The sequence below is a fragment of the Salvelinus sp. IW2-2015 genome, unplaced genomic scaffold, assembly GCF_002910315.2.
Source record: "Salvelinus sp. IW2-2015 unplaced genomic scaffold, ASM291031v2 Un_scaffold86, whole genome shotgun sequence".
In the NCBI taxonomy this organism is placed as follows: Eukaryota; Metazoa; Chordata; class Actinopteri; order Salmoniformes; family Salmonidae; genus Salvelinus; species Salvelinus sp. IW2-2015.
In genome coordinates, this window is record NW_019942515.1 from 631351 (window position 1) to 653684 (window position 22334).

At 42.4% G+C, this 22334-nt stretch overlaps 1 protein-coding gene across 3 annotated transcripts in view; it reads right to left on the minus strand.

Moving 5' to 3' along the window:
- LOC112068141 (EH domain-containing protein 3) overlaps positions 1-22334 on the minus strand; it is a 33183-nt gene that overhangs the window by 955 nt on the left and 9894 nt on the right. For 2 of the 3 annotated variants that reach the window (XM_024135193.2, XM_024135192.2), the window contains 3 exons: positions 11253-11665; positions 5731-5895; positions 199-2667 (listed from right to left, as the gene is read on the minus strand). In XM_024135193.2, coding sequence (XP_023990961.1) covers positions 2137-2667; positions 5731-5895; positions 11253-11665 — 1109 coding nt within the window. In that variant the 3' untranslated portion in view covers positions 199-2136. The remainder of the gene's footprint in view (positions 1-198; positions 2668-5730; positions 5896-11252; positions 11666-22334) is intronic. The other variant, XM_070438047.1, reaches the window with a different exon arrangement.

Consider the following 22334-nt stretch of genomic DNA (forward strand, 5'->3'; position numbering starts at 1 on the left):
AGCAGCAACAGATGATGACAACAGGATACCTAGCGTACTGTCAGCAGCAACAGATGATGGACAACAGGATACTAGCGTACTGTCAGCAGCAACATATGATGACAACAGGATACCTAGCGTACTGTCAGCAGCAACAGATGATGACAACAGGATACCTAGCGTACTGTCAGAGCAACAGATTTAGTGACAACAGGATACCTAGCGTACTGTCAGCAGCAACAGATTGATGACAACAGGATACCTAGCGTACTGTCAACAGCAACAGATGATGACAACAGGATACCTAGCGTACTGTCAGCAGCAACAGATTGATGACAACAGGGATACCTAGCGTACTATCAGCAGCAACAGATTGATGGACAACAGGATACCTAGCGTACTGTCAGCAGCAACAGACTGATGACAACAGGATACCTAGCGTACTGTCAACAGCAACAGATTGATGACAACAGGATACCTAGCGTACTATCAGCAGCAACAGACAGACAGCAGGAGAAAATAGTATCAGTCATATCAGCCAGGGAAAGAAACTTACCCCTTGTGTACAGAGTGGGAGAAACTCTCATTCTGATTGAGTCGACATACGCAGCGTTTACCGTGAATGCAGTCTCCSTGACCACGGGAACATTGTCTTTAATTGTCAATTGCTCTATAAAGCGGATCTTCAGTGCTACGGATTGAATAGAGCCCGTTCATACTGTGTGCTGTATATTCTCTCAACATATCTGTGGCCCTAAGAACTCCTTTCAGATAAGTGTTCCCCCAACATGATCCCAGTAATAACCGCCAGTATTACTGTAGCTACGAAATTAAACGTGCCCTGAACACGCAATTAGGGGGCCTTTTCTACATACAATACCCATACATATTTGACTTATTCAATCTTTCTGTTTCTGACCAATCAGGTACACAAAACACAGGGTATTTGGATTATGACATATTCTTTATGGTGGATAATATCCAGAAGTGGTCTCAACTACAACACTAGTGGATATCATAAAATATAGAACCTAGAACAGTCTCTATGGTAGATATACACTGTATGATGAACATTGAAAGTCACAGTATAGGAAGAATATAACTATTTTTTGTGCTATCTACAGTACTGAGGGAAGCGATCTGAGTACGATAATTGAATGAAAGTGCTGATTTAAAACCTTTGCTTTTTAATGAGTCATGCATTCAGTGAGAACTGAAGGAATATTTGTATGTATTCTACGTCCCATCGGAAAAGCCAGAACATGACAGAAACATTATCTCCATTGTGAGTTCCCCTCCTTGTCCATGGAARGATTGAAGTCTCTTTCCCTCAACAGTGAAGTATTCTAAATAATAGGTTAATTACGCAGGTATAAACATACAAACGTTGGACAGGGATACAAGTTACTAGAAAGCACTTTCAAACATTATACATTTAAAGGTCTACCATCTCTCAGATTTACAACATGACAGCTATACAGTTGTAACAGTCTCTTGGTCAGGCTATGAAGGGCTTGCATGTTTAGGATGCTGCCTGTTCACAAGAAGAAAATATAATATGTCTATATATAAAAAAAAGGGTTCATATCACTGCATTTTAGCCGTTATTGTATTTTAAGGTGATAAGTACCAGGATTATTAAGATTAAGTTTATCCTTTTTGAAACATGCCTATTTTATGCCAAGGGAGATATGACGTAGGTTCAAATTCAGGCTCAAATAAAATACAAATCCTTTATGCTTGAGAAACAGACAGGGTTCATGTATCCAATGATAATGCAGATTATTGTCACAGATAGCACACTCTAAGTGGGGGTGTTTAATAATATGGCATGCAGGTGGTGCAGTCAGTAAGAGTCCAATATCAGTTCCCCCAACTCTGAACCATGACCTTTACCCCCTTCAACCCAGTTTAATTAAAAAAAGAAACAAAACAAATCATACGTAGATCAGAAGAGCAAGCCAACACTTTCAATATTTTTGCTCTCTCTAAGCATGACCACAAAGTTTAGACTTTTCTTTGTTTCATATTGAAGCGTGGTTGTCCAACCTTGATGAATTTACCCTCGCACCCCCCAAAGATCCTTCACTGCCCTTCCTCCTACCAACTCCCTTTCTTCTTCAGTGCCCTGGGGAAGTGAGGATGCAGGGGGGGGATCTACTCAGCAGGGATTTTCCTCTTGGAGGGGGGGATGAGGTGACCGGGGAGGTCGGCGGGCAATTCGTGCCCCTCCAGTTTGACTTTAATCAGGTGATTGGCCAGGGCAAACTCCTCATCATCCAGCATCCCATCCTTATCGATGTCAGCCAGCTTCCAAATCTTCCCTAGCACAGTGTTGGGCAGCTTGGACTTCACCATCTCCTTCTTGGCGTTGGCACCCGTCACTTTCCCATTGACCGGCGACAGCGTGTAGAAGATCTCGTCGTACATTGGCTTGTCGCGGGCCACCACCCACTCTGCCTCATCGATGCCCTCCCCAGCACCCTCGCCGTAGCCATGGCCAAAGGGCCCGTTGAGGGTACCGTCAAAGGCCCCTCCCTTCACCACCTGCTGGGGTCGGTTGGTCTCCTCCTGCCTGACCAGCACCATGAGGCTGGCGATGTCGTGGGCCAGCATGTCATCCACTGTGTCCAGTAGTTTCATCTTCAGGGGCTGGAACTTGTTCAGGTCATGGGCGTTCAGTTGCTCCTATAAGAGGGAAGAGAGGGCAGAGGTTAGAGTTAAAAAGAGCTGTGTTTTCAGAGTCAAGCTGATCTTCGTTGATACATCTTTACAGTCTCTAATGTGTGCGAGGGGGTTGGAACAAGGTATATGACTGTCCTGGTCTGTGCATCAGAGATACATTTATGTCAGAAAGGATCAACATGACTGCTGTTTATTCTCTACTCTGAGCCAAGTCATGATGGTGTTTCTCTCAGTGAGGAAAACAGTGCGCATCAGTTGGACTGGGGGTGGTTCAGATGTAATGGCTGATCATAGCCAATCAGAAAGGGGCTGTTTGGTCACCATGGCTCAAAGCAGTTTATCCCAGTAGGGCAGACACATTGGTGTGTTAGCTCAGTCAGAGGATTTGTGTTTGCTTGAAAACAGCACAGACTGTGGGCTTTATCCAAAGCCAATCAGGCTCTCTAGGTAAACATGACAATGTGAGTCATGTTTGTAGTCATACTTTTAGGCTTTTAGGTATACATGCTATGATGTTGTCTGTCCAGCCCATAAGCTGCATTATACACTACCGTTCAAAAGTTTGGGGTCACTTAGAAATGTCCTTGTTTTTGAAAGAAAAGCATTTTTTTTGCCCATTAAAATAACATCAAATTGATCAGATGCCGAGCAGTTGCCATACCATACAGTGATGCAACCGGTCAGGATGCTCTCGATGGTGCAGCTGTATTACTTTTTGAGGATCTGGGGACCCATGCCAAATCTTTTCAGTCTCATGAGGGGGGAAAGGTTTTGTCATGCCCTCTTCACGACTGTCTTGGTATGTTTGGACCATGATAGTTCGTTGGTGATGTGGACACCAAGGAACTTGAAACTTTCGTGAAATTTGACCAGTTTAAAGGTTTTGTTCGGCTACTGAGAGCGTTATCACACAGTCATTCAGAACAGCTGGTGCTCTCGTGCATGGTTCAGTGTTGCTTGCCTCGAAGCGAGCATAAAAAGGCATTTAGCTCATCTGGTAGGCTCGCGTTTGGATTTCCCTTTGTAATCTGTAATAGTTTTCAAGCCCTGCCACATCTGACGAGCGTCAGAGCCGGTGTAGTAGGATTCAATCTTAATCCTGTATTGACGTTTTGCTTGTTTGTCTGAGGGCATAGCGGGATTTCTTAAAAGCGTCCAGATTAGTCTCCCACTCCTTGAAAGCGGCAGCTCTAGCCTTTAGCTCGATACGCATGTTGCCTGTAATCCATGGCTTCTGGTTGGGATATGTAGGTACAGTCACTGTGGGGACGACGTCGTCGATGCACTTATTGATGAAGCCGATGACTCAGGTGGTGTACTCTTCCATGCCATTGGATGAATCCCGGAACATATTCCAGTCTGTGCYAGCAAAACAGTCCTGTAGTGTAGCATCTGCGTCATCTGACCACTTCCGTATTGAGCGAGTCACTGGTACTTCCTGCTTTAGTTTTTGCTTGTAAGCAGGAATTAGGAGGATAGAATTATGGTCTTGGTAGATAGTGTGGTCTACAGTTTATCATAAGGTACTCTACACCTTAGGCGAGCAATACCTCGAGACTTCATTAATATTAGACATCGCGCACCAGCTGATATTGACAAATACACACACCCTCATCTTACCAGAGGTAGCGTCTCTGTTCAGCCGGTGCATGGAAAATCCTGCTAGCTCTATATTGTCCGTATCGTCGTTCAACCACATCTCGGTGAAACATAAGATGTTTCAGTTTTTGATGTCCCGTTGGTAGGATAATCTCAATTGTAGGTCATCAATTTTATTTTCCAATGATTGCACGTTAGCAAGAAGAACGGATGGCAGTGGGAGGTTACTCGCTCATCTACGGATTCTCAGAAGGCTGCCTGATTTGAGGCCCCTTTTCCTGTGTCTTTACTTCACGCAAAAGGCGTGGATCTGGGCCTGTTCCAGTGAAAGCAGGATATCTTTCTCGTCGGACTCGTTAAAGGAAAAAGTTTCCTCCAGTTCGCGGTGAGTAATCGCTGTTCTCAAGTCCAGAAGTTATTTTCGGTCATAAGAGACTATAGCAGCAACATTATGTACACAATAAGTAAAAAAATAAGTTACACAAAATGCAAAAAAACGAACAAAATAGCACAATTGGTTGGGAGAATGTAAAACGTCAGCCATATTCTTTGGCGACATCTTAAACACCAGTCTCAACGTCAACAGTGAAGAGGCGACTCCAGGATGCTGGCCTTCTAGGCAGAGTTGCAAAGAAAAAGACATCTCAGACTGGCCAATAAAAATTAAAGATTAAGATGGGCAAAAGAACACAGACACTGGACAGAGGGCCAGCATCCCGGAGTCGCCTCTTCACTGTTGACGTTGAGACTGGTGTTTTGCGGGTACCTTTTAATGAAGCTGCCAGTTGAGGACTTGTGAGGTGTCTGTTTCTCAAACTAGAGCACAAACTAATATGTGTCCTCTTGCTCAGTTGTGCACCGGGGCCTCCCACTTCTCTTTCTATTCTAGTTTTAGCCCGTGTGCGCTGTTCTGTGAAGGGAGTAGTACACAGCGTTGTACGAGATCTTCAGTTTCTTGGCAATTTCTCACATGGAATAGCCTTCATTTCTCAGAACAAGAATAGACTAACGAGTTTCAGAAGAAAGTACTTTGTTTCTGGCCATTTTGAGCCTGTAATCAAACGCACAAATGCTGATGCTCCAGATACTCAACTAGTCCAAAGATGGCCAGTTTTATTGCTTCTTTAATCAGCTCAACAGTTTTCAGCTGTGCTAACATAATTGCAAAAGGGTTTTCTAGTGATCAATTAGCCTTTTAAAATGATCAACTTGGATTAACTAACACAACGTGCCATTGGAACACAGGAGTGATGGTTGCTGATAATGGGCCTCTGTACGCCTATGTAGATATTCCATAAAAAATCTGCCATTTCCAGCAACAATAGTCATTTACAACATTAACAATGTCTACACTGTATTTCTGATCAAGGACATTTCTATGTGACCCCAAACATTTGAATGGTAGTGGACTACTCTTATACCTTACTCAGGAGAATCCAAGTGTGTCTATCAGTGTGTCCATCTCACCTGCATCTTCTTGAGGTTGGGGAAGTCTCCAGGGGAGATCTGGTGTTCTCTCTCAATGCGGCTGTAGATCTCTCCCAGGCTGTTGATCAGCTCCTTCTTCTTGCCCTCCTTTCCAAACACACTTGGCATCTCCTTCTTCAGAGAGCTGATGATGTAGGCATGGACCTACAAGGAAACAACAGGACTGGTAATACCAAGTGGGGCAGAAAGACATCACTCAAGTAATGCAGTACTTCCCAAATGCTGGTTCGGGACCCATACAGGGGTTGCAGCCAGCTCCTCTTGGGTCATAGTTTTGTTTATGTGTCTGTTGTGCCACTAAGGGCTCTTTAATGTTTCCCTTAATCTCCCAAAGTCCTTGAAACTGAAAATAAATGCCTGATATTTTAAACATTCAAACAGGAAGGAAGCACTTAAAGCAGTTTTATGAGGGTGCATGTAGCAGGTACCGCATCCGGCTACTCAAGAGGTTCCCTTTCCTTTTGGTTTCCTAAAACTGAGAGGGGAAGGGGAAAATAACCGCGTCACACGACTGGCTCTCCTGGAGATTTCTGAGAGACAATTCACCATGAAAGAAAAACTTCACGTTATGTATGCTATATCTGAATGCAATACTTTCTCTCGCTCTCTCTACCGCACCTGCTGGCTCGACCTATAGACTGCTCAGCTATGAAAAGCCAACTGGCATTTACTCCTGAGGCACTGACCTGTTTCACCCTTTACAACCACTGTGATTATTATTTGACCCTGCTGGTCATCTATGAACATCTTGAAGAACAATCTGGCCTTAAATGGCCATGTACTCTTATAATCTCCACCTGGCACAGCCAGAAGAGGACTGGCCCCCCCTCACAGCCTGGTTCTTCTCTAGGTTTCTTCCTTTTAGGGAGTTTTTCCTAGCCACTGTGCTTCTACATCTGCATTGCTTGCTGTTTGGGGTTTTAGACTGGGTTTCTGTATAGCATCAGCTGTATGACATCAGCTGATGTAAAAAGGGCTTTATAACTATATTTGATTGATTGATTGATTGAATACTGAATATAGAATGTAGATTTTAAATGAGAACTACAGAGTAAAAATTAAAAGAGACCTGATTTCTGAGATAAGGCATACTAAAAGTGGAAAACAAGTTTCAAGCAGTGAAATGGCAACAGCAACTCAAATCCAAGTCCACAATGTTTTTGTTGATATTCAACAGTWGCTCCAGACATTATTGACTGTGTTCAATGAGGAATAAAAGCAATTTAACAATAGTAGGTGTAGGGGTGAAAATAACAAATTACAAATACTCTTGTTACAGGAATTGAGTATCTTTTCCGAGTACTTGTACTTTCTTTTGTATTTTTCAAAGGCAGCCATTTTACTTGAACATGTTTTGTAGTATTGTGATTTTGTAGTATTCCATAATATTAGATCATGAGGGCATGGAAAGTTTTGGAGAGCCCCTTGAAGGCAGAAAAGAAAATGCTCATTGTTGTTTAGTCAGTCACGCATCGCCGCACCCATACAGGCCAATCAAGCTGTCCATACAAACTGAACGATGATGGTCGAAAGATTTTCAAAAAGTCAAAAAGAATTTAGCTAGTTTAGTTTGAGATAACTAGCTAGCTATGAATGATCAACAATGTCGTTATGGATGGCTTTAGCAGCTAGTATAGCTAGCTATCTAATAGTCTAACTTACGTATGTTAGTGTTAGCCTAGTTGTCTAGCATGCTAATGTTAGCAAGCTATCCTTGCAGCTAAGTTAGCTGCGCCTATAACGTTGTTAGTGTACACAATAGGTACAGCTAGACATGGAATCATCTCAACATTAGACAACATTTAGGTCTGAGAACATCTGACCAACTCACTTCAGTCTCAGTATCTGAGAATAACAAGCATGGAAAGTATGGGCTATTGTAATGTCAGTGATATGAAGTTGCCACCTAAAGCAGAATTTGCTGAAATATTCAATATGTGGATGTTTTGTATTTGTAACTATACAGGATTGGTCTACCTGAAGCATCATCTTGACACAATAACAGAAAGTGAGACAGAGCAACAGAGGCAGCATTCAACTGATTAAGAGGATTTTTCTTCATCACTGACGCCCAAAAGGTCACCAGGCACAGGGGAGCTGGATGGGTACCTTGCCTGTGTGTCAGATAAGATGGACTTGCTTCATTCCTTTCCATACAGACAGAAAGGAATTAAACTCCGCTTTCAGATGTGTGTCCCTCAAACTGAACAGAGGCCTGCCTTCCTTGTGAGCATATTTTTAGCTGTGTTGGACTGCTCTTCACTGCAAAGAGAGCCAGGACAGATTCTATTCACTTGGAAAATCAGCTCCTGCGGAAACTGAACAGCAAGTTCAGAGATAAGTGAAGGCATTAGAACAGAACTCCTTTGTTTTTGCTCAAGGAACACTACAAAACCTAATGTACTCTGTACATGTAGCCTATATACACTCAAACTGGCCAGTTTATTAGGTACACCACTCCATTCACAAAAATGTATCGCTCCTACAGACTGTGAGTCACGTGGCCATGGCTTGCTATATAAAGCAGGCAGACAGGCATCAAGGCATTCAGTTACTGTTCGATTGAATGTTAGAATGGGCAAAACGAGTGACCTAAGCAACATCCCTGTGCAACATCCACCAACTTCCCTGTGGAACGTTTCTCACATCTTGTAGAATGCCATGAAGAATTCAGGATCTTCTGGAGGCAAAGGGGTGACCGACCCTACATCCCCTTCTCTATTTCAGTGGGGTTTGCTCAATCTTTATTTCCATGGTGTTCTGTTGTTGCCTCCAAGGCTAATTTGACATCAAATCCTTTAGGTAGGTCCAGTGCCCTGGCACTCCCCATTTAGCATTGAGAGAGTGAGAGATTGAAAGAAAGAGGGAGTTTGTGAGTGAGAGAAAGAGGGAGTTTGTGAGTGAGGGAAAGAGGGAAAGAGGGATGGAATGACTGGGGAAAAGTGATTTGTTTATGTACTTGATTTTGTATTGCTTATAATTCATCAATAAATTAATTACTTTGAATGTTTCATGTATTTTTTAAATATGAATAGTATTGACAAATCCTTTGTTTTTTATATACAGATGTGCCTTGCTGCAACAAAAAACAAACTTATTTAATACTGAATTTCCTCTCTTCTTTTTTTCAATTTATTGCAAGGAAAAAATGATGTGTAACAACGTTCAGGTAACCTTAGCTATAAGGTCAACATTTTTATTTTAAAGGTGTACTACATTACTTTCACTCGGAGTACTATTTAAATGAGCTACTTTTTACTTTTACTTGAGTTGTTTTTTTACACCAGTAGTTTTACTTCCACTTGAGTAAAATGTCATTAAAGTAACAGTACTTCTACTTTGGCGGATGGATGAGCACACTGCTGCTTATAGCAGATCAAGACTACCTCTCTGGTCAGGACAGGAGACATGACAGGGATCAGGAACCAGGGGACAGGGAATAGGGGGGCAGTCGCAGTGGAGGCTGCTAAGGGGAGGACAGCTCATAATAATGACCGGAATGGTATCCTTCCATTTACTCCATTCCAGCCATTATTATGAGCCGTCCTCCACTCAGCAGCCTCCACTGGACAGGGGGAGGTTGAGGGTGGGTTGCCATCTCCACTCAAGGTGGCCACCTGTCTGGGTGCGATTCCATGGACTGTKGCCAAAACACGCATGCAAAGGCACACACACACCCTTCAGGACATCATGTTGAACAGCCAGGTACTGTAGAGGAGGGCCCTACAGTACCTGAATTTGTCCAATAGAAACTCTTGGTTTGCTTTGGTTTGTTTCTTAAACGGTAAAAGTATTCCGTAATGAATACACCCTAGGTCTCATTGTTATTAGAACAAACACTTCTGATGCTCTCTCAAGGTCTTTCTGCACATAATTCAATATCCCCCCACCTCCCTGCTTGGCTCTACTATCCAACTCCCTCTATCCATCCCTCCCCCAGCCACAGATCATGCCTATACACATCTGGATCCAGTTGAATCCTACTGTAAGGTCAGGGACATCCCAGAAATAATGACAAGCTCATCAATTCAAATCAAATCAAATGTATTTATATAGCCCTTCTTAGATCAGCTGATATCTCAAAGTGCTGTACAGAAACCCAGCCTAAAACCCCAAACAGCAAGCAATGCAGGTGTAGAAGCACGGTGGCTGGGAAAAACTACCTAGAAAGGCCAAAACCTAGGAAGAAACCTAGAGAGGAACCAGGCTATGAGGGGTGGCCAGTCCTCTTCTGGCTATGCTGGGTGGATATTATAACAGAACATGGCCAAGATGTTCAAATGTTCATAAATGACCAGCATGGTCAAATAATAATAATAATTATTAATATCAATTAAACACTCCCCACTGTTTGTGATCACAAACACCCCCTCTGTTCATTTAGCTATAGGGCGATAATATTGTACTGCAAATCATGTTTGCCTGAGACACCACAATAATTGGCGGCAACACAATATGGTCACAACTCACGGCTACGTCACCACAGAGGCAGGGTGGTGTTGGGGTTTATGGCTGTCTGGGAGGGTTATATACTCAGCCATGAGGAGTGAGATTCATCATGAAGCTGAATGTTAATCATCTGATGGTATTGGACACACCCGGAGCCTAAATGACCTGTCTTTATCCTGACCACTGCTGTGATCCCTGGATGCTCGTCCATCAGTCAGCCAGTAGGCCTTGACCACAGAACAACTCACCTTGCAATTTATTTTTCTATCTAGCTTGGAAAAAATGAGTCATCAATATAATGACTTTTAAAACCTAGTCCTTGTGGAATGATTTCTATTGCTGTAAAATTATCACCATCGCCCAACAGTTTTTTATTGACTAGTAAAAAATCAAATAAAAATAGGATTTGTTTCCAAACTGCATGATGTGAGTTATAAAAAAAAAAACATTTCTGTGTCCTGGGAAAAAAATCATGCTCCCAAAAAATGTAAGATACATCTGGGGTTGAAGTTAGGGTTTTTCCATGACCAACTGCATCTCAAACCCACTTGCAATCAAGTCTCTATGTCAAGTGAACAGTAGTGACCTATGACTGATAATTGATGTGGTATGACTTTGGGTTCTCAGTGCCACCAATGCTTTATGACTCTATTAGAGTGTAGCTCAGCTGTGAAGGTACCCGGGTACAGCCACTGTACCAGCCTTCATCTCACCACACAGTCACATAATGTTCCCCTGGGGAGAGGGTTGGCAGCTCGCTTAGTAGGGGAAGGTTATCGTATCCTAACAAAGTGGGTGTGATTGCACTCATTACTCTTGCATAGTGAGTCTACTGTATTATATTTCCTGGTCAGTCAGGGCAACTGTATGGTCTCTCTTGAGATTCTATTCCATTCAAAGACCTCTTTAAAAAATACTATTCTTCTCTTTGGAAAAATGACTTAATACTTAATAAAAGAGAACTTTCTAGTCAGACCAAAATGACATTGTGCTTAGGAGTACTTTCCACTCTTTTCTGAGAGAATGTGTGCGTGCATGTAGTCAGCGCTTACCTTGGCGAGCCGTGCCCTCTTGATGAGGTCGTTGAGCTTCCTGAGGGCAGCGTTGCGGGGCAGTGACTGGATGTCCTTGAACAGGTCCTGCTCCTCCGCCTCAAACAGTTTACGGTTGTCAGGGATGAGCAATGGGTGTGACCAGAACGACCCGATATAGACACGGATGACCTCAGGCGTGTTGACGATCTTCCCCAGCGACCACATGAGGGCGCCATAAACCCTCATCAGCTGCTGCGTCTCGATCTGGTCAGCCTTGTTAAGAACCACCCGGATCTTGTCTTCGTGGTTCTTCAGGGCCTTGATGACCTCCGAGAACTCGTCTGAGATGTCTAGCTTGTGGGCGTCGAACAGGAGGATGATGCGGTCCACGCGTTCGGCGAACCACTCTAAAACGGCTGCGAAGTCGTAGCCTGGAGAGGGGGGTGAGGGAGGTGAGGGGGTGAGAGGGGGGTGAGGGGTAGTGGAGGGAGATAGGCAGGGTCAACAACCGGCAGAACATCAACAGTACAGACTCTTGGAGGGCCAGAGCGATCCAGTGGCATCCAGCTAAGTAACCAGAAGAATGTTGTAAACTTGGGAGGCCTGCTATTGCTCAAGAGGACAAACAGTATGACACGTCATAAATTCCTAAAGACAAAAGTTAAAATCACTATCTGAGATAGCGTCTGAAAGCCTGAAAAACATGATCCAATGGTTGATCATTTGGTGCCTCTCCCTTATCTTACCATTAAGCAGTGAGAACATGATTTCTAAAGCCAATATTAATCTGTCTTGTCTTCACTTCTTGCTTAACTATGTGCTCACTTCATGCTAATACAGTGGATTGAGGAGAATGAGGGTGCTTTCTTTAACCCCAGTCTGAGGAGCAGGGAAGGACAAGAAGGGGCTGAATGACTCAGCATATGGCTTCATGACCTCCTCTCCTACCCTCAACCTCGCTAGCTGGATAACAGGCTTTACACTGAGTGGGAGACTGAACCACTTTATTCTCCTCCTGCATCTATCTCCCAGCAGCAGATAGGGAGAGAGAAGACAGGCATTTCAGGCGAGAAGGAGAATCCCCCAAACGACTGCTAATCTAATGGAGCAATTAGCTGTCTAATCTGAAGCCAGTGATCCGAGAAGCCCAGAGACGAAGAGAGCTGTCGGGGGAAAACAGATTTCAGCTCCAGAGAAATGAAAATGTACTCGTCTCTAGATAGCAGCAGGTGATGAGTACTAATGGATGAGTCCATTATCAAAGCATGTATTCCTAGTAGTGAAAGTAGCTAAGTCTCCCATTGACAAGATATCAGTGGTAGACATGGCTATCTTATTTGAATGCCATTGAAAGAAGCGTTTCCATTGGATGGGGAGAGTATTTCACTGTGTTAATTGGAAGCAGACCTGCAGTCAGCCAGTAAGTCAGAGAGTTGACCTTGGGCACCGCACTCTCTCTCTCCGCTCCATTCCTAACTCTAACTGGCTGGGACTTAAGTGGGGAAAATCACATTATAAAAACTACTAATATAAGGTTCTGCTCAAAGAGCTTGGCTTCCAGAAATGAATGTGTGTGCTGTGTACTCAACGTAATATAACAATGGGTCAGGGAACTACACACAACATATGTGACATAGCATTATGAGGAGAATAAAGAAACATACAGTATGAGTACACCTTGAAGAAAACTAAGCATCTGTTTAAAACACACATGTAAAAGTTGTTGAATGTAAAATGAGACAATGGAATGATCTATGAAATCAAAAGGAATAGAAGACAACCCCGGACTTTCATTGCAGGTCTATTGTTTGTGCATAGGCACATCATAGACACAGAAACACAACCTCAAGCTGTTTGCGCTGAGATGTATTTCAATATCAAGACACATAGCATCTATCAAGTGAAACACCACTCTTCTCCAACCCTACTCCAACTCCAGGGGTGCATGGCAGAGCTCCTCCTTACCTTGGTGCACTTACAGCTGAGGGGAAGATTTCCACAGAATTCCCAGAATTGGAGAAGGTACTGTACCAGAAGTTGGGATTAGTGTGTTAATGTTGCTCAAATCACAGGCATGGAATATGGCAGCCAGGGCCATGTTTCCAGGGAAGGATTTTATTCCATGCCGATACAGGATAGAAACGCAGAGGCCTCATCCCTGATGATTTGGCAGTTTCACTATGGGCCTTTATTGTTACCTTCTGTGGGGATAGACAGAACACCTGTCTCACCTTTTCGTAAGAGGCATTTTATCATTAGTGCTTACGTGCTACTCCATACCCTTGCTAGTGTTTCTCTAGTTCTCAAGTATATTGACTAGACTTACTATTGACTATGGACCAACTACCGGTATTACTATAAGAGCTTAAACAGAAATAAACACTCAAGGCTCCTTTGCCTCTGGAGGGAAATATAGGCTGCAGTACAGTAAGTCAGAGACCATACGTGAATAATGGGCAGGACAATAAGAGCAGTGAAACTGGTTGGAGGACCATGGCACTGATTTATAACGATGGGGCACAGTAAGCTGTTAATGTCAAGGGACCCAGGTATTTTAGGCCTGGCTTGACGCAGCACTGCAGAAATCCCATAGGGTCTACTGTAGTATAGGCAAGCTGCGTTGGTTAACACTGCGGTTGTTTAAAGTCGGACTTTCACTACAATACCTCCATATGGGCATTTACGATACTCGCTATAGCCGGGTCCATGTTCATTCGCAGCTGTACACGGGAAGAAAGAGACACAAACAGAGGTGAAAAATGAAAAGAAAGAAAAGGGGGGGGTTCAGTGCTTCAAGTCAACATGGATGGGTGTGTGTGGGTGAATGTTGTACATTGTGATTATCATAATACAGTCTAGTAATGGACCTCTCCAGAACCGAAACACAGTCAGGGTCCTGACAGAACAGAAAACCAAATGTTGAAGAAAAKATGTTTTAAAAAATTACAGGTGGAAATAAGAGAAATCTGTATTCTGCCTGTAGACAGCTCCTGGTATATCTTCTATTTACCAACCCATTGTATTTAGACAAGTTAAGATGACACACAAACAACGAAGACCACATTTCCTGTGGGGTTGCTACAGCAACAAGAGAAACGGTAACATTCACACTCTGAGAGACAGGCGTCAGAGAGATTCAAGAACAGGCCCCCCCACACATAGTTACACATCACACGCAGACTTAAACACACCAAGAATCAGACACACACACACACACACACACACAAACACAACACACACACACACACACAGACACACACACACACCACACACACACACACACACACACACACACACACACACACACACACACACAACACACCACACACACACACACACACACACACACACACACACACAACAACACACACACCTGTGCTGACTTAAATAAGGTAAGGATCATTTTGTTCTACACTTTGGTTTTACGTGGGTGAACAGCCATAGCCGAATACAGTTGAAAGTTGAAACTATTTTTCAAGTAGTTTAACTATAATTCAAAAGGCACTCGCACATCTGAGCTGAGCAATCTTTTTTGCAGGTGCATGAAAACAGTTGAATAAGATGAGAATAAATAAGAAACCTGCACACTGCTCTTGCTAGTATCACTGCTCTTTATTAAGCCTTAGTTAAAGCTTAAAAAGCAGTGATACTAGCAAGAGCAGTGTGCGGGCTTCTTATTTTTTCTCAAGTAGTTTAACTATAAATTAAGAATGAAGGCAGTGAAAAATCTATTGCTATTGGAAGCATGATGAAAGTGGGCTTGCTACAGAGAACACTATGCCAAGGCAAGAAATGAAAGAAGTCATACAGTCCACGAACCTGGAACCAATCTTCTGTCTGTCGGCTCTGCTACCTAATTAGTTGGAAAGAGTGACACTGTCCTAATGTCCATTCCCAAGTCTATCCAAAGGTAACAAGTGTCAGATAAAAATTCCCACTTTCCTCACATCATTGACTTGCAACCAAACTAAACACACAAACAGCTAGTCAACTAGCGCTGTGACTTTGCCTACACTTGGGCTTCAGAAGCCATAGAAAGTGATTGGAATATCAGATCGAGGAATCCATCATTTTCCACAGTTCAATGACAGTTCACAAGTAAGGGATAGTCTTCATGTCTTTTCCTAGCACTGTACTTCTGACTCCTGGCCCCTCAGAGGTTTAACTGTGTTACTGGTTGACATGGGAACGCAGGCTTGGCCCTTGGTTATGAAAATACGCTGCAATCAGACACTTATTCACTTAGGGCAGGCATGTGTTCTGCTGAAGATGACTATTGTGTTGCCTGAAAGGGTGGAAAASCACTCAGTAAATAAATAAATGAAATAGAAACTGTGCATCTCTTTGTGAGATTCAAATTAAGTAAGCTGAAAAGTTATGATCAAATGCTTTATAGATTTGAAAGAATTGATACACTCAGTGGACCTTTCAGTGATGGTGTTTATTGTGACAGATTTTGTCATGTATGCCTAAACAAATGTCCTCATCAAACTTTATCTAGCCAGACCCGTACCTCACCGTACCCCTTCATTACATTGGGACAACAGGTGCAAGCCATCCAGAATGAGGGAATCTGCTAGGCACAGAATATAACATCATTATTGCTGTAATAGACCTGGGCTGGTAATAGTATTTTCCTCAGGATATGAGCATGGTGTAGGAGTCCTGGCCTGGTGTAGTGGAGGTCTGTGCGGCCTGGCCCAGCAGAAAGAGAGGCTTCTCTGGGGAGAGAGAGGTGTTGGCTGAGTGTCAGTGAAAGCTTCCAGCTGCTAAAACTAACAGCAGCCCTTCTGCCAGGCCAGGCCTCTAATACAGCCCAGAGACTAGAGGATAGAACAGCTCTATAGCAGATATAACACAGCTATACTGGAGATACGTGGTTAAAAAGCTCCAAATCATTTGCTGAATTACTCTTATAAAGCCTTTATTATATTGGGGTTAAATGTTTCCCCTAAAGGTTAAAAACAACAGCCTTTATCAGGGTATCCTACTGTAGCAAAAGCTGTCCATAAACTAACCAATACACTATCTCTCTATTAGTTTGTGGGCTTAGAGACGTCTCTATTATTGTCCCTTCTGGGTATCCTTACTGAGGTCATTATCCTTCCCATCTGCCAGGTAAGTCTGTGTTTTTAAGAAGTCTGATTCTCTCTCGGCTCTCTCTCCCATGGCTCAGTTCTAAGCATACACAGATGGTCACCYACCTTGTACTGATGTGCTACTGTGCTATTAAGGAGGAAGGTGTGCAATATACTTGTTCGGAGTGATAAAAAGGCTTCCTGTGGCAACCCTCCCCTGTCCCCATACACGTGTCCTTGTCCCTAGCCAACTGTTGCCAGGCCTCTGGCATTCTTTGTAGTTCCCAGAGATATGGCCTGTTAACTACAAGTGGTACTAAAGCGTTCTACTTTCTGTGAGGGACTTGAAAGTATCAAGCAGTACTTGGCCCTCAACTTTAACCTGTTTSAAACTCATTTCACTCTTCCCTAAATCCTTGACGCAAGCCATCTTATTAAATTGGTGATTTGTAACATAAACATGCTCATGAGTGAACATATGGAAATGTGTCCACTTATTCAGGAATCCTAAGAACATTAACAGGCTGTGAAAAGTATCCTCAGGCCTGTCCGCTGCAGTGCTGTACGTAGGATCCTAAGCTGTGCTGCTTTATTGAAACAGAAACAGGGTTGTCTGCCAAACCTGCACTAAGCGCACTCAGCACTATTAACCCCACAGACACGCTCAGGCCAACACGCAGCACAGTAGGAGAGAGAACAAAACAGCAGCAAATACATGCTGACACACATGCACGCAAACACACAAACACGCAAACACACAAACACGCAAACACACCTGTCTCCTCTAAAAGGATTACAATGCTTGTTAAGCATCTTGTCAACACATGACTACAACCTTTCTCCAAACCACATTCAAAACACATTAGGCCTACTCATTCAAGGGGGTTTCTTTCTTTTTTACTATTTTCTACATTGTAGAATAATAGTGAAGACATCACCACTATGAAATAACACATATGCAATCATGTAGTAACCAAAAAAGTGTTAAATTAAAATATATTTTATATTTGAGATTCTTCAAAGTAGCAACCCTTTGCCTTGATGACAGCTTTGCACACTCTTGGCATTCTCTCAACCAGCTTCATGAGGAATGCTTTCCAACAGTCTTGAAGGAGTTCCCACATATGCTGAGCCCTTGTTGGCTGCTCTTCCTTTACTCTGCGGTCCAACTCATCCCAAACCATCTCAATTGGGTTGAGGTTGGGTGATTGTGGAGGCCAGGTCATTTGATGCAGCACTCCATCACTCTCCTTCTTGGTCAAATAGCACTTACACAGCCTGGAGGTGTGTTTTGGGTCATTGTCCTTTTGAAAAACAAATGTCGCTGCAGAATGCTGTGGTAGCCATGCTGGTTAAGTGTGCCTTGAATTCWAAATAAATCACTGACAGTGTCACCAGCAAAGCAACCCCACACCATCACACCTCCTCCTCCATGCTTGACGGTGGGAACCACACATGCGGAGATCCTTCGTTCACCTACTCTGCGTCTCACAAAGACACGGCGGTTGGAACCAAAAATCTCAAATTTGGACTCATCAGACCAAAGGACAGATTTCAACCGGTCTAATTTCATAATAGCGCTTGATGGTTTTAGTGACTGCACTTGAAGAAACTTTAAAAGTTCTTCTGACTGACCTTCATGTCTTAGAGTAATGATGGACTGTCGTTTCTCTTTGCTTATTTGAGCTGTTCTTGCCATAATATGGACATGGGTATTTTACCAAATAGGGCTATATTCTGTATCCCACCCCTACCTTGTCCCAACACAACTGATTGGCTCAAACACATTAAGAAGGAAATAAATTCCACAAATGAACTTTTAACATGGCACACCTGTTAATTGAAATGCATTCCAGGTGACTACCTCATGATGCTGATTGAGAGAATGCCAAGAGTGTGCAAAGATCAAAGCTGTCATCAAGGCAAAGGGTGGCTACTTTGAAGAATCTCAAATATAAAATATATTTTGATTTGAACACTTTTTTGGTTACTACATGATTCCATATGGGTTATTTCGTAGTTTTGATGTCTTCACTATTATTCTACAATGTCAAACATAGTAAAAATAAAGAAAAACACTTGAATGAGTAGGTGTGTCCAAACTTTTGACTGGTACTGTATAATATTCTTATTTTCAATAAAAGTGACTCCAAAATGATACAATACATTATTTACCATTAATTTCTATTGGGCACAAAATCATCTGAAACACAACCAAAACAAACAGCAAATGCATCCAACAAATGTGTAGTTACAAGCTTGATGTAGTCACTGTGTGCTGTGAATATGGGACCAAATACTTAACATTTTACTACTTTAATACACATAAGTGAATTTGTCCCAATACCTTTGCTCCCCTAAAATGGGGGAACTATGTACAAAAAGTGCCGTAATTTCTAAAAGGTTCACCCGATATGGATGAAAATACCCTAAAATTAGAGCTGACAGCCCAAAGAAGAAAAAAATTCTTCACTGTCTCAATAATTACGGAGTGCATTGTATATGCTATTATTAGTGACTGGTCAGCCTATGGCAGCCTGCTAGGATAAAAGTGATAAGCACCATATATGTCCACTGCAGTCCTGATGTCCTTGTTGATAAGAAGGCTGGAACACTGTGACATCATGGTGACATTGATCACTACTCCACTATCCACTCTGCCATCCTTAGAAACACACAGAGCCATTCAGAATAGCAGAGGACATAACTGCAGGTATATGTACATACTGTACTTTGCAGTATTGGAACCACTATGAGAGTCATAAGTGAAATAAAACCCAATTTTTTTATTAGGATTAACCAGAGTGTACTCAGTGACTGACATACAATGGTCTTTACTGTTCAATGGAATTCATGTGGAAAGAGCTGGTGGGCCATGTTACACTTAAGTGATAATGCCCGAGAAGCTGATAATGCCCAAACACTGGCTTCTCTGGCATTATCACTTTTATACAACAGGTTACCAACATACTCAAATAATGATGAACATATTTTAATTAAAAACTTTATTTTGATGAATTTATTCATGCTATTTCATCCTTCCACAAGATATAGTCCCGACACAAATCTAGGGTTGCTACCCAAGCCGGTTGGTCGACCCAGCCATTCAGTCTTTTTGTTCTGTATCTATGGACACGACCCAGACGTTCGTTCTAAATGTTCCATTGCCGTATTGGCTGGCAACATTCTTATCCCTTGCTTGCTAGCTAGCCAACTACAACTAACTTACAGTCACATCAAACAGTGCAGCCAGAATAACAACGAAGTAGCTGCATTTGCATTTGTTTAAACTGTTTCTAGTGACATATATTTGGATACATACATAACAATGAGCTAATGATGCGCGATTTCACCTGGCATAGAAAATGTGCTCTCTCGTCAGGACACTGTTGTTCAGAGGAGCTAGCCAACCACACAGCTAACACAATCACTTCAAACTGAAGCTGGAAAGATTTCAAACAAGCTGCACGTCATTTTGTTTGACCTGTTTTTCTATTGATAGTTATTTGTACAGTTGAAGTCGGAAGTTTACATACACCAAACACATTTAAACTAAGTTTTTCACAATTCCTGACATTTAATCCTTGTAAAAATTCCCTGTCTTAGGTCAGTTAGGATCACCACTTTATTTTATGAATGTGAAATGTCAGAATAATAGTAGAGAGAATTTATTTCAGCTTTAATTTCTTTCATCACATTCCCAGTGGGTCAGAAGTTTACATACACTCAATTAGTATTTGGTAGCATTGCCTTCTAAATTGTTTAACTTGGGTCAAAYGTTTTGCGYAGCCTTCCACAAGCTTCCCACAATAAGTTGGGTGAATTTTGGCCCATTCCTCCTGAGAGCTGGTATAACTGAGTCAGGTTTCTAGGCCTCCTTGCTCGCAAACGCTTTTTCAGTTCTGGCCACAAATTTTCTATAGGATTGAGGTCAGGGCTTTGTGATGGCCACTCCAATACCTTGACTTTGTTGTCCTTAAGCYATTTTGCCACAACTTTGGAAGTATGCTTCTGGTCATTATCCATTTGGAAGACCCATTTGCGACCAAGCTTTCACTTCCTGACTGATGTCTTGAGATGTTGCCTCAATATATATAATTTTCCTCCCTCATGATGCCATCTATTTTGTGAAGTGCACCAGTCTCTCCTGCAGCAAAGCACCTCCACAACATGAGTCTGCCACCCCCGTGCTTCACAGTTGGGATGGTGTTCTTCGGCTTGCAAGCGTCCCCCCTTTTCCTCCAAACATAACGATGGTCATTATGGCCAAACAGTTCTATTTTTGTTTCATCAGACGAGAGGATATTTCTCCAAAAAGAACAATCTTTGCCCCCATGTGCAGTTCCAAACCATAGTCTGGCTTTTTTATGCGGTTTTGGAGCAGTGGCTTCTTCCTTGCAGGTTATGTCGATATAGAACTTGTTTTACTGTGGATATAGACTTTTGAACCTGTTTCCTCCAGCATCTTCACAAGGTCCTTTGCTGTTGTTCTGGGATTGATTTGCACTTTTCACACCAAAGTATGTTCATCTCTAGGAGACAGAACGCGTCACCTTCCTGAGCGGTATGACGGCTGCGTGGTCCCATGGTGTTTAYACTTGTGTACTGTTGTTCGGAAATTGCGTTCGGAAATTGCTCCCAAGGCTGAACCAGACTTGTGGAGGTCTACAATTCTTATTTATTTTGATTTTCCCATGATGTCAAGCAAAGAGGAACTGGGTTTGAAGGTAGGCCTAGAAATACATCCACAGATACACCTCCAATTGACTCAAATGATGTCAATTAGCCTATCAGAAGCTTCTAAAGCCATGACATTTTTATGGAATTTCCCAAGCTGTTTGAAGGCACAGTCCACTTAGTGTATGTAAACTTCTGACACACAGGAATTGTGATACAGTGAATTATAAGTGAAATAATCAGTCTGTAAACAATTGTTGGAAAAATGACTTGTGTCATGCACAAAGTAGATGTCCTAACCGACTTGCCAAAACTATAGTTTGTTAACAAGAAATTAGTGTAGTGGTTGAAAAACTAGTTTTAACGACTCCATCCTAAGTGTATGTAACCTTCCAACTTCAACTATATATATCCATAAAAATGATGCTGATTCATGATTTCGACTGGCTAAGAAAAGCTGCCTACCTGTCTGTCTCATCCTGCCTCCCAACACCTTCATTGCTATGGGACAGCTGGCGATCGAATTTGAATATTGAAACAATGTTGCAAATGTCGGAGAGACAGACAGCAAGGTCTGTATAAATCTCTGCTTTTGAAAAACTAAATGTTATTCTAAAAGAAATGTGAGATAATGTCTAGATGCTTTTTATAGTGGAGATCAAGTTTATAAATTGCCTGGCTGGGCTGATGAGGTGAAATGAGGTGAAATGAGACAGTGGATTGCGCAGTTAGATGGAASAGAGTAAATAGGCATTTTAACATCATAAATTTAGCCAGTGGTAACTTGTGGAATAGACACAGGCTGGAATGCAGTTTTAACCAATCAGCATTCAGGATTAGACCCACCCGTTGTATAAAATCCCATAAACATATGGGTTTCGTATACACTATCTCTCTCTGTGATATCTGGTGTCTTTCAACACATTATGATTGAACGCAGACTAAAACCCTGCCTCAGCTACATGTTTCCCTGACTTCCTACATGTGGTTTTAAAGGTCAGTCATGAGAAGCAGGATATCTGAAGCTTGCTTGCTATTTCCACCACAAACATAGGAACCCTATGGGAATGAAGGTTCAAAAGTGTACTGGAAAATGCTAATAAAGTAATTACAGAAGTGGTGTAAGAAGTGTGGAAGCCACGATGTTTTGATACAGAACTGGTTATGCAAATCCCTCAGTGGGTTCAACAGCACAGGTCTGGTTTTACGTCACCACATTATCATGCAAATATTTTCCATTAGGAAATTGGTTGTAATGAAGCTAAGAAAACAGAGCTAAAGCTGCCTTACTACAGTATGTCCGCCAGCAGTAACAGATGTTGCGTTTTTCAAGGACATACTTTCT